The sequence below is a fragment of the Peromyscus maniculatus genome, chromosome 18, assembly GCF_049852395.1.
Source record: "Peromyscus maniculatus bairdii isolate BWxNUB_F1_BW_parent chromosome 18, HU_Pman_BW_mat_3.1, whole genome shotgun sequence".
In the NCBI taxonomy this organism is placed as follows: Eukaryota; Metazoa; Chordata; class Mammalia; order Rodentia; family Cricetidae; genus Peromyscus; species Peromyscus maniculatus.
Genome location: NC_134869.1, coordinates 1,168,789 through 1,184,323, shown reverse-complemented (window position 1 = coordinate 1,184,323; position 15,535 = coordinate 1,168,789). Strand labels below are relative to the sequence as shown.

Below are 15,535 nucleotides of genomic sequence, written 5' to 3'. Positions count from 1 at the left end.
TGGTGACTATGAGACCTCAGTACAGTTGCTGCTCTTCTGTAGCCTGTCTGACACCTCTAAGATCATCATGGTGGACCACATGGTCCCTAAGCACCCTTGTGAGCTGAGCTGTGTTGTACCCACAGGGCCACTGCTGTCACGCTGAATAAGTGCTGAGCACAGGGACCCCTCTGTTTCCCAGCTCTGGTTGTCTGCCTGCCTAAATATTCATTAGGAATATTTGCTAAGCACATTCACACCATCAGACCATTCACCAAGCCCATGAAGATTCCTAAGCATGGCAGGGTAGTCAGTCTTAAGGAAAATACAGAGAACCCATGTCCTGGTCCTGTTGCTACTTCTAAAGAGCTCATTGACCTTGGCCTTGTGCTTTTCCAGGCCATAGGGTTACCATCAGTTGGTAGTGTGAGGTTGGGCCTGGCATCATTGGTCAAGCATCCTAACTGGTAGAGTCTTTTCTAAGCAGGAACTGGTGGAAGCATGTTCTTACATTTACCTTGGTGGCACTAAGGATTGGGGCTTCAGCTTGAATAACTCAGCTGTTCCTCACACACGCACACCCCACTGTGCTTAAATTCGCACCTCACTATCTGCAGATCTCTGTGTTTGCAGCCTGTGAGCCCATGAGGCAGTTTCTGCCTAAGGATTATAGTTATATGGAGCAAGAAGAGACATTCACTGACTAGTCACAAGTTCAAGGTGGGATGTGCTGGGGTCCATGTGAACTGCCTGACTTGTACACATTGCTGGTCTTTGCACCCTTGGACATTAGGGGGTCTGACATTCAATAGGCAAATCTGGGAGAATGCTTCCCATCTAATGAAGAGATGAAGGTGAGGCCCAAAGGTCTGAAAAATCCTCAGAGAAGAAGAGTGTTAAGGCCCAGGTTGGACTTGACTTGGGGGTGAGGGGTGACTCACTCCTGGGTGGAGCCCCGCTATCCCAGAGGCTGACCTTCAGGCCCCTTTATTCCCTCCCGAGGCCTGTGGCTAGATGCACTCACTCCGTGGAACCTGCTGCTCTGGCTTCAATTGTGGAAACACTCCCAGGCTCTTGGTTATGTAATGTTCAGAGTCAGCCCTGGCCAGTTGCCCTTGGCTGCCTGAGCTTGGTCATGAGAGCAGCTTATGTCTTCAGACAGCTGGGAGGCCAGGAGTGGGTGGAGGTGGGAAGCCACTTCGCAACCTCTGGCAGTGGGGAAAGGGAAGCCAGAGCTTCTGGCTGCAGCGGAGGCCCCTTCCCTGCCTGCCCTGTAACAACCTCCATTGTCAGAAACTTTGAGGTTGCTGCAGAGAAATAACTGGGGGGCAGGAATTCCAAAACTGGCTTCCTTCCTTCCTGCCTTCAGGGCTTAGAGGCCCAGTTACCAGAGGCCTTTCTGTCAGCAGAATGTCCCTGGGTGGTGTCACACCCACAAGTAGGAGTTGTTTAGAGGCGAAATAACTGTAGTTTCACCCACCAGCCCTCCAGCCAGCACACCACTCCCAGGCTGGCCCGTTCAGACTCACTGTTCACTGTCCTTCAGCTGGGATCATGGTGTCAGAGGGATGGGCATTTAATAGAGTAATCTTTCCCTTCTTCTGACTAGGTGATATGCCAAGAGTCATGAATTTAATTAAAGGCAGATATGAGTCTCAAGTTGAGACATTAGGCGACCTTTTCTAACCATGTGTGGCTCTGGACATACAGCCTGCAAAAGGTCTAACAGGAGAGAGATTCTTTGGAGGAGGGTAGCTTGTTTCTCCGTCATATCTAATGTCTTTCATTAATTCTGACTCTCTTCCCAGCCTGGTGTTATGACTCACTTAACTAACTGGTCAATGCCTTTTTATCTAGAGAGATCATCTGGCTGCATGTCAGAGCAGGTACTGGTTGGGAATGGGAGTCTGCCCATTCACCCCAGTCCTCTTCAGCCTCCTCTGTGTTTAGCATGGGGTTGTAGGATGGGGAGACAAGGAGATGCTTGTCACAATTAACAAGACTTTATCAAGTGACATTTATTGAGCATACGCTAAGTCCCATGCAATCTGCTAAGCCTTTGTATGGACCAGCTTCATGCCAAGGGCTGAGACAGCCTCCCAACTCTTGGAAGTAATGGAACAGTCAAGACTGTATGAGGAGAAAGTAGCAAATTATAAAGTCTTTACCATGGGGTCTTGGAGGACAAGGAGATAGCAAAGTTGGGTGCCTGCAAGCAGATTGGCTGCTCATTTCTACCTACTGTGGGGATTTCTCTCACCTGCTCATGTCTAGTTCCCTCAGGGGACTTAAATGCCAGGATGCTGGTGTGGTCTAACAGGTGACTGACCCCTGGTATGCAGCCTGAAAAGGGTGTATCATAAGTCTTGGAGGAAGTAAGAGTCAGGCCTGTGAGGCTGGCACTGGTTCCTAGGAGGTTTTGTTATTGGGGATTAGACTACCCCAGAGGGTCAGAAAGGGAAGCCAGGCAGCCCTGGAACAGGACTGAAGGAACTTAGAGAAGAGGGGACATGAAGAAACCAGCATATCTGATCTCTGGGGACAGGCACATGGCCTTCCTTCCTTCCTTCCTTCTCCTGGGCAAGCCTTGAGTTCACACAGGTCCATAGTGTGGGGTGGAGGGGTAAGGCTGAAGGGACATCCAGGGAGTTTATTGTAAACCCATACTTAGAGATTAGCTGGGATTGAGCTGTGGTGCAAAGGTGGAACTTTCCGGAACTGGCCTCTCATTTGTGGGGACCTTATCTCCCATCAGGACCATGGGAAAGCAGTTTGTTTTGCCAGGGGCTATTGTTTGTACAGACATGCTTTCAGGCAGGCTGCAAGGGACAGCACGTGGGGGACATTATGTCCCAGTTGGTCCCAGGAGGATCCCAGGGGGACATGTGCTGGTCATGTGCTTTGCCTGTCCTGACCGGGGGCAGGACAGATCTGCTGGGCAGTTGGAATGTGCTGGGCCCTTTCCTCTGGTTTGTCTAAGCAAATGAACACTGGCAGGGCTTCCTCCAGCTGCAAGACCCCCTGACCTTCAGGCCTCAGGGAGCCATTGTCTTCCAATGGCTGAGACTCTGGTGGTGAAAGATCCTTATCTAGCCTTGCTGGGCCTACTGGGTTGTCACCAGCTCCATCCACTAAGTGCTTAGTGGAAGTATTTGCCCCAACCCAAATCGTTGTGAGCAGTTACCTGGTAAGGAAGTCAGTGAAGCTTGTTTTTTATAGGCCATGGTGATGGTACTTCGTATAGGGAATCTTAAATGTGTTTCCTGTGGAGCCTGAGTGGTACATCCAGCATCAAGCAAGTCATTGCCATGGCCTGACTCAACAGCCATGCTCTCCCATGGTGTAACTGAACCCCAAATTTCCTTGAAGCCCCAGGGAAGGAGAAGGGGTTAGAAGAGATCTACTCCAATCCATTAGGAAAGTACACTCTGTAAACAAGGAGAGGCCTCTAGATTGTGTAGGTCCAACAGACAGCTTTGTGCCCCGTGGACCACTGCCTCTGCTACCCTTTTGCCGGTTAGAAAATGAGGACTAAAAATCAGCCCATCTGGCTTCATAGGGTATTTGTGAGGTACCAGTGGGGTACACTGTCTGGCTTGTACACCTGGATAATTAATAATGCATGCCAGGGATACTTTTCTATCGTGAAGCGCCTAGGGGAGGACCAGTCATTCCAGGCCCCTTAAGAGGATCAGGCCAGGTCTGGGTGTCCCCCTCTACCTTTCCTGGCTCACAGTTGACAGTGTGGCCTCTGTGGATCAGGACTTGTGTGGCACAGATGGACTCACCCTAGAACTATAGAATGTGTTCAGTCTGTTAAAGTCACAGCAAGTATTCTGAGCACATACCGACAAAGGACCCACAGAGCTAGAAATGGAAGAAGCTTCTGATGCTGAGGAAGCCCGGGTCCTAAGCTTCAAGAGCTGAAAGGGGAGATGGTGACGGATGGCCATTAAGACCACAGACTGGGTTGTCTTGCTGGACTTGTTGTTGCTGTTTACCAACTGTGTGACTTAGACAAGCCTCTGAGCCTGTCCAAGACTCAGGCTCCACATCTGTAAAGTGGGCACCTAGGCTCCTGCCTCTCAGGTCCTGGATATTCAGTGCTTAGACATTCTAGCAATCTCCTAACCTCAGTGTCGCTAACACTGGGCCCAGATAACTCTGTACCCAAGCTATTCTACATGTCATAGGAAGATTCCCAACATCCTTGCTGTCTGTCCACTCCCCCGCCATCGTCTTGTGTTTCAAATGTTTCCAAAGGGTGCAGCCTTGCCTCTGGTTGACAGCCACTTGATTCAGTCATGTAGATGAATTTTACATAGTTTAATCTAGTAATAATGATATGCTTAATTAAGAAGTTTTGATCTTTTTACATTCATGTATATGTGATTCATCTTGAGTAAAGGAACTCAGTGCTACCCCAGAAGCTCAGAAAAGTAAGAACATAGATAGTGCCTGACATGCGCTCGCCCGCCTCTAGCCAAATAGAATTTATCTTAGTATCCTCATCTGAAAAGTGGAGTTCTTGGTACCTACTCTCCATTTTTGTGAGGATTTTGTGAGGATACTGTAAAAATCCTCTATATAGGCCAGCATGTCACAGGGATGTCGTGTGGAGACCAGCGGGCTGGCTAGCTCTCCCCTTGAGACTTACACAGAGCACTTGGAGCTTTTCATAATAGCTGCTTTGGATCTGTGAAGGGATGTTGTGGTTTGAGAGATGGGAGGCAGAGGAGTGGGGTAGGGCAGCTGGATGGGGCATGTACCTGGCTGAGGGAAAAGAACAGATGCCCTTCTTTGGTGTGCAGGGAACCTTGTGGTCATGAGTTAATAGCCTGCCCATGGAGGCTGTGCAAGGGAACCAGAAATTCATACACTAAACAGCAGCATGCTGATTGGGCCTTGGGCCCTCTCTCACGATCATGTCCCCTTTTGCCCGCAGATGTACCGAGGCTTCAGTAAGATGCCCCACGTGCAGTACATCCACACGGAAGCCTCTGAAAGTCTCTGTGGCCTTAAGCTAGAGGTCAACAAATACCAGTACCTGCTGACAGGTAAGAGTCACTGGGAGCATCAAGGCACTGCTCCCTTGTGCAGGGTCTGCCACAGATGAGTGAGTGGCGTCCTGAGGGTCGCAGCCATGTGTCTCATGAAGTGAAGGATCTGTCTGGTTTACCCAGCCAGTACTGGCTGGCAGCCTTGGCTCCATCGTGCACCTGGTTGTGTCCTGATTTTGTGGCGTCTCAGCTTTGATGTGACTAGAAAGAGGCACAGCACTCTTCTGCAGCATTTGACAGTCAGTCTGTCTTATATCCGGTTTGTCTTATGTCACAGACTGGTCTTTAGGCTGTCATTGTAGTAATGGTAACATGCAAAACCCTAAGGAATTCTAAGACCTGGTGGCTTTAAGACTTTCAGCAGAATGCTCAATATCTCAAGCTCCATTATCATTTGGAAAACAGGCCAGAGTTCATGTCTAAGGGTGTTGGGGAAGGGGTCACAAACCCAGGGTCAGTGCCTGGCCCTGGCAGTACAGGGTTCTAACAGAATGCCTATTCCTTTGCCTCCTGTCCCATTTCAGGCCGTGTCTATGAAGGCAAGATGTACACAGGGCTGTGCAACTTTGTGGAGAGGTGGGACCAGCTCACCCTGTCCCAGCGCAAGGGGCTCAATTACCGATACCACCTGGGTTGCAATTGCAAGGTGAGTGCTCCAGTATCAGTCTGGAAGCTTTGGTTCCTGCTCTGCTGGGACGGACAGCCTACTGGGGGTGGTACAGGCCTGCTAAGGAATGCTGCCCTGGGGCAAGGCAGGCAAGAAAGCTCTGAAGAATCTCTTTGTTCTGGATCCATGGACTGGATGGTGTCTACTTGGCGGCTGCTGGGTTATGAGGGCTCTTCGGCCTACGGGCCCCTCCCAGCTGTTCAAGGCCAGGACAGGTACAGGGACTTTCCCTGGAGGGTTCTGCCAAGCTGTCCTAAGTAGGTTCACTCTGACAGCTGCCTCACTGGAGTCCCTGCCCTGGTGGGCAGGCTGGCTGAGGCCTCTGCTGACATCAGCTGCTGCCCACCGCCTCTCTTTAACCAGGTCCAGTCCCTTCCCCAAGTGTAAAGTCATGGGAGGCAGCTGAGCCACTGTCTCCCCTCATCCTCAGAATAATCTCATGTACTCTTAATCACTATTACTTCATTGTACAGGTAAGAAGTGAAGGCTCAGAGATCTTTGCTATGTGATCCTGGGTTCTATAGCTTGCTGAGTCTGCCTTCCACCCCAGGGCCACTGAACTCTGAAATGCATGCTTTCATCTTTCTGATTCCTTCATTTCCTACAACGGTGGTAGTCTCCCCTATTGGGGGATTTATTAAGGCAACTCCACATAGTTAAAAAGGGGGTTTATTTTGGGGTAACTTACAGCCAGTAAAGGGGTCAGTTACAGGATCCGGGAGAGGTGGAGTGCAGTCCACCTGTGTTCTCTGGAGAACTCTGCTCAGTCTACCATCCAACATCCAGGATCACAAGGAACCAAGAGACTCGGCACATTCAGATGTGCTCCGTCTTGGCCCCGCCCCAGGTCATAGGTAGGCGTGGCAGTTACCTGAAGCCTCACTAGGGCAGTACTTCCACAGTACTTCCAGGTCAAATCTGGGACTCACATATTGTGTGACCTGGAACAAGCTGCTTAACCTTTCCGAACCTCTTATTTACAGAAGGGAGTTAGAACTGTACCAAAAGTTTAGAGGTACTGTGTCTGGTACCCAGTAGATGCTCCGTGGTGTGAGCTAGTAGCTAGTGTAACTGTACTGTCAGCATTAAAGAGCAGGGGTTCCAGGGTTTGAATCCAGGCTGGGCCTGCCATGGTACAGTCTCCTAACTGTGGCTTGTGTGTCACTGCAGATCAAGTCCTGCTACTACTTGCCTTGCTTTGTGACCTCCAAGAATGAGTGTCTCTGGACCGACATGCTCTCCAATTTTGGCTACCCTGGCTATCAGTCCAAACACTACGCCTGCATCCGGCAGAAGGGTGGCTACTGCAGCTGGTACCGAGGATGGGCCCCTCCAGACAAGAGCATCAGCAACGCCACAGACCCCTGAACCCAGACCTGCCCCACCTCACCTCCTTCCCATCCCACTGAGCCTCCCGGACACTAACTCTTCCCAGATGATGACAATGAAATTAGTGCCTGTTTTCTTGCAAATTTAGCACTGGGGACACTTAAAGTCTCTGCTGTCTATGGAGTTGATTTGGAAATACCCTCCTGGCCCTGCACCTACCCCTTCTTTCTTGGTTTTTGACATCACCCATTTCTAACTGGGAATCTCTGGTGCCAAGCCAGAAAGAATGAGGCATGTATACTCCTCTTCTTCATGGTATATAATCTATATTTTTTTAGGAAAATGAAAATTGAAAAATCTGTCCCATTTGGGCATTTAATAGCTACTCTTCTTTCTTCCTCTGTTGACCACATCCTAGACCCACTTCCAGGTACACATCTTCATCCTAGCACACAAAGAGCATAGAAAAGGAAGCTGGCAGAAGTCCAACCGTTTCCTAGTCAGTCAAGGGCAGCAAGCAGACAGACGCCAGGTATTCGAAAGACCTTATCCACAGAGGCTATACAACTGTGTATCTGGATCAGATGGTCTGTCTATGTCTGCGTGTCAGAGGGAGGGAGGGAAGGGGGAAACTGCAGGAGCGGGTCTGAGATGACACACAGTTCCCCTGCCCAGGGATACTTGGGTTGACCAGATGTTTCAGGTCCTGGAGCAAGCATCCATGTCAGAGTAACAGAACTGAGTTGGTGAAGACTTAAACATCTGCCTGAGTTCAGCAGACAACCTGTCTGTGTGTACAGAAACTCAGACAAAGGGTTGAGGTGAACATCTTTCCTCTCTTGCCTCCCATGAGACATCCTCCTGGGAATTCTTGGGGAAGTTTGGTCGAAGCTTGCCAACATATAAGCTGGAGAAATACACACCAGACACTATCCACAGATATAGTCAAATAGATTTGGGTAGAGAATACTATTTCCAAAGTAGTGTTTAGCTCATCTAGGGGACATGTTTATATACACATTTTTTCATATACCCACAGGGGATTATGAGCTAATTTTTATAGGACACAGAATTCTATTCAATGCTGTTAAATATGCGAATAGTTTAATCTCTTTTCTTTTGTTGTTTGATGGGAAATTGTGACATTCCAAGTTGACTTTTTTTTCATTTGAATTAAAAATTTGAAACTCTGAACACCCTCAGCACCCTCTTGTCCCTGTAACTGGGATCCTCTGGCCTCTCACCTCCTTTCTTCCTCCTGCTTTGTGTTCGGGGTGTCCTTCACTTAATTGCCTTACTCGCCAGCTGATGGCAGGTGAGCGGGAGTGTAGGTTAGGGCCTTCCTTCACAGGAGAGGGACAGTTGCACAGTGTCCTGCCCCAGTGGAATGCCTCCTCTCCTGGATCTGGGGACAGCATACACTTCTTCCCCAGCTCAGGAGTGGGTGAACATCACCTCCTGAGGTGGTCACCTCACAGAAGGAACATGGTTGGTTGGTCACTGAGGGAGCCAGGCTCTGCTGTCAAACTGTAGGCCGTTTATTGTATTGTATTTTTGTTTTTAAAATAAAACTATAATATAAATTTTCCTATTAAATAAGATTATTTTAAGTTTTAGTGTCATAAATGCATTGCCAATAGTAGGTGATAATGTGTATTTTACAGAGTTTGAGGTGGCAAGGTGGTGACATTTAACATTATTCTCTGTCTCTTTTCAGAGTATGGGTATTTAGCCCCTATTAGTATCATATCTTCAGCTCATTCCACTTTAGGAAACATAGTTACCAATTATAAGTAGAAAGAGAGAGAGAGAAGCCAACAGATTCCAGTGTCTGTCCCCCGGCCCCTCCCCACATACACCAATGCTTTGGCTTGTGTTTGACAGCCTCGCAGAGCAGGAAGACTGTTCAGGCAATGGGTGTCGAGTTTCCTCTTGGCTGATTTCATTCCCCTGTGCTCACAGGGAACAGAAGGCATGGCCCTTCTCATGGTGTGGAGCAGAAGGAGCTGAGGTCAGCAAGCCAGTACTTCTTAAGGGGTGACTTACTGTTTGGGGTTCTGTACTTCAACCTCAGAGTCTCCTAACATGGAGCTCCCGCTCTACCCTGCTCAAGTGCCCTCCTTTATGGCACCCCAGCGTCTCTTCCAAGAGGCCTGTAGCCATTCTCAATTCCCATGTCATCAGCCCACTCCTAGAGGGAGAGACGAGGTGAGACCTGAGCATGAGGCATCTGAACTTAGCCTGAAGATAAAATCAGCTGCAGAACCATGGCCACAGGTGTCTGGTGAGGCCCTGGTGAGAAGTCCTTGGCTAGGAAGGGTTTTCTGGAAAGTCACATCATTGGAGGGCGGTTTTTGAGCTTTCTATAAGCTATAGCTTTGTTTATTTCACCTGTTCACTTACTGTATAATTTAAAATCATTTATGTAGCTGAGACACTTTGATATTTCAATCATATCATGAATGTTTTATTTTGCTAAATCATGTGTAGGCTCTCATGTGTACACTGTGTCTAAGAGAAGAAGAAAAAAAAAAAAAAGAAAGGAAGGAACCCACATGCCATTTTCCTGATTCAAATTCTACAGTAGAATGGAGGGTAGAATACTGGGACTCAAGCACTTGGCTAGACTGGAGTTCAAGGAAAGAGAAGGTACTAGAAACAGCCTCCTCCCCATGGAATCCCAAGGGTGGGAAGGAAAAGAAGAAAAACAAAACAAACACAAAAGTGCACTGATGTCCTTGTCTTGTATCAGCTAGCCCTGGGTCATCTGCCACCCACTTCCTAAGACCTTTCTCCTACTCAACCAGGAAGCTATGTTTTCTGCAAAGTCCGGGGCCATGGCAACCGTGACTCCAAGCTCTCTTTGTCTCATCTAGGCATCTTTTCTGCCTTCCAACCAAGGAATTCCTGCGCACAAGCTGTTGCTTCCCAGGCTGGCACTCTGCTTTAGCCAGGGCAGGGAGCTTAAGGAAACCACAGGACCTACCTTCTCCAGCCCTATCCCTGCCACACAAATACCGTTTTGTGCTGTGCTTCTTAAACAATAAAGGACACACAATGACTTTTGGGGATAGATCTGTCTGGGAGATAATGTACATCCAGGAAGCATTACCCTTCCATGCCTCATGCCTAGGTGGCACATAGGTGGTTGGCTTCCTGCTACTTAAAGTTAAAAACATCACTCTACTGTTTGTATCAGAGAGAATCATTAAAAATTAAATCTATTGGCAGAAGTACAATAAAATGGGAGAAGGCAGGAGAGATGGTCTTGACAGATCTAAGCTGGCTATTTGGATTGAGGAGGAGGGGACCTAAGAAAATGACCATGTTCTTAGGACAGGGGTACCTTAGATTCTCTATGACTACTTTTCCTTTAACCAGTTGGCCGTGCTGAAGCCCAGTAATGATGAAGAGACACCAACCAGAGAAAACCCTGTCTAGAAGGAATGTATTTGTTGCTAAATTTTGTAGCACTGTTTACAGTTTTCCTCCATGTTATTTATGAATTTTATATTCCGTGAATGTATATTGTCTTGTAATGTTGCATAATGTTCACTTTTTATAGTATGTCCTTTATTCTAAACAGTAAAGTGGTTTTATTTCTATCACACACCCACTGTCTCTTGCCTTCTTGTGTCCCGTCTTGCGGTGGGGGTGGGGTGGGGTGTTACATTGATATCAGAGAGGATCTTGCAAGCAGACACTGCCTGTCCTCCTCCACACTCCTGCACACACCCTCCTTCCACCCATGTCCAGTTTGGGGTCACCTTGATTAAGCCCCTTTTTTTGCAACAGATTTCAGGAGAGTGTCCTTAGCCCCTTATAGCTGCCAACTCAGCACTAACTCCCTCATTCTGCTGGCAGGATCGCCCCCAGTTCAGTGTTCAAAAGATCTCTATCTAATCCCCTGTGAGCAGACAGGGCTGGGACCTGTCTCAGCCTTCCTCATTTTTCCCCCCTGGGAATTCCATGGCCAGAGAAGGTGTGGAAGCTTGCAGGCAGCCATACTTGATGCCAATGGTCTAACTGAAATCCTGAGTGGAGCTCCTAGTTGGGAATGCCAGTAATTCCTGAGGCCCTAGGACAACTGACCAGCTTCTCCCAGCACTCTGTGGGCTACTGTCTACTACATACCACCACATAATTGTGAGCCCTCCCTTGCCAGAGTTCCACATCATGGCCTTTGCCCTAATTTGAAAGGTCTTCCACTCTGAGTGCCCACCAGGCACAGCATTATGCATGCTCTTGCACAGGCCTTATCAACCTGCTGTGGCTCTGCCACTCTCAATGAGATTAGATTCTAAAATCTAGTCAGTAGACTGGGTGGCAATTAGTAATCAACTGCTTTGAAGGCAAACCCTGGATTTTCTTGGTTAGTTTATACATGTTCTGTGTTACTGAGACCTTGTCACTATAGTTACCAAACACTAGGAAGAAATACCTTCTGCTGGGGAGGGTTATCTTATGGTGGAGAGGTTTACCTTATGGTGGGGAGGTTTATCTTATAATGGGGAGGTTTATCTTATGGTGGGGAGGTTTATCTTATGGTGAGGAGGTTTATCTCGTGGGGAGGTTTATCTTATGGTGGGGAGGTTTATCTTATAATGGGGAGGTTTATCTTATGGTGAGGAGGGTTTATCTCATGGTGGGGAGGTTTATCTTATGGTGGGGAGGTTAATCTTATGGTGGGGAGGTTTATCTTATGGTGGGGAGGTTTATCTTATGGTGGGGAGGTTTATCTTATGGTGAGGAGGGTTTATCTTATGGTGGGGAGGTTTATCTCATGGTGGGGAGGTTTATCTTATGGTGAGGAGGGTTTATCTTATGGTGAGGAGGGTTTATCTTATGGTGAGGAGGGTTTATCTCATGGTGGGGAGGTTTATCTTATGGTGGGGAGGTTTATCTTATGGTGGGGAGGTTTATCTTATGGTGAGGAGGGTTTATCTCATGGTGGGGAGGGTTTAATCTTATGGTGGGGAGGGTTTATTTTATGATGGGGAGGGTTTAATCTTATGATGGGGAGGATTTAATCTTATGATGGGGAGGGTTTATCTTCTGCTGGGGAGGGTTGTTTTGTTTTGGCTCCTGGTTTCAGAGGCTTTGGGTCACCATGCCCAGGGGGCTGTGATAGGACCAGCAGTTTTCATCATGATAGACTGAAGTAGAAGAGAATGCCGAAGCCCCAGCCTTCCTCCACTTCCTTTAATCCCATCTGGGCCCCTGACTTCACAGATGGTACTACCCACATTCCAAGTTGGTCTTTCCTGGCTTAGTTAATCCTCTATGGAAGGGCCCTGACAGACACCTAGAAAGTTCACTACTTATCTGGGTGCTTTTCATTCCAGTCAAATTGATAATTTGGATTTACCATTACACTCAGACTAACCAGACATCCTGGATTCTGTGACTGATGGCTAGATACAGTATACAGACAACCAATGAGGGCCTCAGACATCCTGGATTCTGTGACCAATGTCTAGATAGAGTAGACAGACAACCAATGAGGGCCTCTGACATCCTGGATTCTGTGACCAATGGTTAGATACAGTAGACAGACAACCAATGAGGGCCTCAGACATCCTGGATTCTGTGACCAATGGTTAGATACAGTAGACAGACAACCAATGAGAGCCTCAGACATCCTGGATTCTGTGACCAATGGTTAGATACAGTAGACAGACAACCAATGAGGGCCTCTGACTGGCTGGCTCGCTCCCAGTGAAGCCTGCAGTTCATCCTGGCAGTGTCTTCAAACAGACCCGTCCAGCTCAGCCGCCAGGGCCTGAGAATCTACAGACCACAGTTCGAGCCAGGACGAGCACACAATGCACTTGTTCCCTGCGATCCCTGTTCCCTGCAAGGCCAAGTGCACTGACCACGCACCGATCACATAAGCAGGCATGCTATAATCTGATTCCAGCAACTCAAAAACTCGGCTACCAAAATTCTAACTGTGGACATTAGTCTTAAACCTTCCAAACAGTAAGAGAGCCGCATCTCTCAGCTCAGGCCTAGTACACTCACAGAGATAACACAGGCACACTTCAAAGAAAGAAAATGGAACGTGTGAGCACACTGCTCTTTAATAATCAGCTCAAGTAAAATATCACAGCTTTTATTAAAATTACAGTGGAAACCAGGTCCCAGGAAAAGCATACTGAAGTTAACATTTTACCATAAAAGTATGTTTGCCCTTTTATACTCAACCTCTGGTTCCAGGAGCCAACTCAAGAGGCCCCTTGCTGTGTGTCCCAGAATGCCAAGTAGCTTTGTCACTTGTCCTGTTGCCTGAAATTGCCCTGGAGAAGTTGAACCTTCCCCAAGGAATACTAGACATTCCCACAAGCACAGGACATGAAGGCTCCTATGTGGAGTTCAGGTAACCAGGAAGCAAGCTGTGAGCCTCCCCGAGAGACTCAGGAGACAGACATGTAAGGTCATCCCACATCATGAAGATAAGCAGAGTTAAAAAAGCACTTACCATTGGCTTGTGGTTGGGGAAAAATGTTTGCTCCACGAGTGGAAACTTCTCAGGACCCAAAGAATGGAAGATCTTAATGAGCTGAGAGAACTGGGAGAGAAAAGAGAGCTCATTAGGCAGCCGGGGTCTCTAGGGTCCTAGCACCCACTTGACCCTGGCCTTCAAGCATCTGTCCTGTTCTAGAAGCTGTTGCTCACCACTAGGATGAAAAGTCAACTTCCTTGGCTAGGTGTTGCCCTCTCTTTTACCCCTTGTGCCTGCCCCTGACCCAGAAGGTAGGCAGGTCACTGGCTTCAGTTCAACTACATTCTATGAGCACTTTACTGCATTCTGGGCCATTTCACACAAAGCCCTTGCCCCCAGTACAGCCTTCTGGGAGTTCTGCCATTTTGCTGCCTGCAATGTCTCTATTTCTAGAACAGCATGCAGGCACTTTATGAATGAGAAAGCCAGACTCCCTCAGTCAAGTTCTCACTGTTACCAGCTGTAAGACCTGGAGGGCAGGTTCAAAAACCTGTTTCCTAATTTGTAAATATAAACTATACAAAAATCTCACTCACTGGATTGCTAGCACACCACTGCCTAACTCATGCTGTACGTGATGAATATTTCTCCTGCTTTTCCGACTCTACACACTCCAAAGACTCATACAGGTCCCCACTGTGCATCACTTATTTCTTCACTTCCCAATTGGACCTCAGATTAGCTTGTGCTTGCAGGGTAAGGGTCAGATCCCGTGGCCACCACCTCATGTTGTGCAGAGCTCACAAGGCATCTGGTGTTGTGTATGATGATAGGACAAGCCTGCCAGGCCAGGCCTAGGGAAGACAGGCAACACTACCAGGTTGAGATGCTAAGGTATTGCTGATGGGAAGCATGGGGAACTGGGGACATAGAGGAGGGTGTGGGTCATCAAGAAGCCTCCTTGGACCTACGCCCTAAGAGGAAGAAGGGTACCATGTGTGTTCAAGGAGACCACTGTTTCTGAAGGCCTTCAGTGGCTTCCATGGCTGTGGCCTCAGGTGCAGGGAGATGGTGAGGAAGCAGGCAAAGGGTGGTCCATCACAGGTCATCATGAGCTTTAAAAGGCTGGACCAAGGATCTTATTCACTCAAAAGGCAAAGGAGAATTACAGGTGGACACCAAAAGAACAACTTGGCCTCTCCAAACACAGGTACCTCGTGGCTAGAAGAAGAGCCATATTTTGTGCCAGGAAAATACTGATATCTGGGGCAGAGAAATAAGGAAGCTGAAGAAATTCCTGCTCTTCACTGGGTTTCTGTGCACTCTTGGGAAATAGCCCACACATGTAGCACAGAACAGAATCATTCTAAAAGGCTTGGAGAACTGTTTGGGTGTGTCCCTCATTTTACAGATAAGAAAGCTGGAGTTCAAAGAGGGACTGAAGAGCTACAGCACTTACTGCCGGCTCTGTGGGCTTCAGTTTTGCTCTGTAGACCAGGCTGGCCTCGAACTCACAGAGATCCGCCCAGCTCTGCCTCCTGAGTGCTGGGATTAAAGGCGTGCTCCACCACCACCCGGCCAGTTTCCTTTTTTGTACAGTGGGTCTTGGGGCTGAGCACTTGACATAGTGAGTGCTAATAAAGTTGCTACTGTCAAAACTATGGCCTGTTTCCTTCTCAGGCATCCAAATCTTAGATTCCATGAGTCAAAACTCTTAGTTATGACATAAAGAAACCACAGCCAGGAAGGCAGCAGCCAAGACTATCCATACCTATTAAATTAACCTAAGTAGTCATTCAACAAATACTCAGAACCACCAGCCTAGACTTAGTCCATGTGTAAGAGGCAGGAATTGTTGCCACCATTTATAGAGGATATGCTGTGTACCAGCCACCATTACACACACTTTACATGTCCTCCCTGGAAACCAGAAAAACCCTATTATTATCACCCTTTTCTAAATAAGGACACCAAGTTCTGAGAGGCTAATGCAACTGCTCGAGAGTACACATAAGTGGAGAAACTTGGCCTTGGTCAATCTAGCTCCTGTGCCAG

General features: G+C 48.0%; 2 protein-coding genes across 4 annotated transcripts in view; one reads left to right on the top strand and one right to left on the bottom strand.

Annotated features, from left to right (window-relative positions):
• The window catches only part of Timp3 (TIMP metallopeptidase inhibitor 3), a 48,347-nt gene extending 37,702 nt beyond the window's left edge, over positions 1-10,645 (top strand). The window contains exons 3-5 of the mRNA XM_006986950.4: positions 4,925-5,036; positions 5,564-5,685; positions 6,877-10,645. Of these exons, the coding sequence (XP_006987012.1) occupies positions 4,925-5,036; positions 5,564-5,685; positions 6,877-7,074 (432 nt within the window). The 3' untranslated portion in view covers positions 7,075-10,645. The remainder of the gene's footprint in view (positions 1-4,924; positions 5,037-5,563; positions 5,686-6,876) is intronic.
• Syn3 (synapsin III) overlaps positions 1-15,535 on the bottom strand; it is a 445,154-nt gene that overhangs the window by 272,722 nt on the left and 156,897 nt on the right. For all 3 annotated transcript variants that reach the window (XR_013045768.1, XM_016005489.3, XM_076554444.1), the window contains exon 6: positions 13,517-13,606. Coding sequence is in view for 2 of the 3 variants with exons in the window: in XM_016005489.3 (XP_015860975.1) it covers positions 13,517-13,606 (90 nt within the window). In the remaining variant the exon portion in view is untranslated. The remainder of the gene's footprint in view (positions 1-13,516; positions 13,607-15,535) is intronic.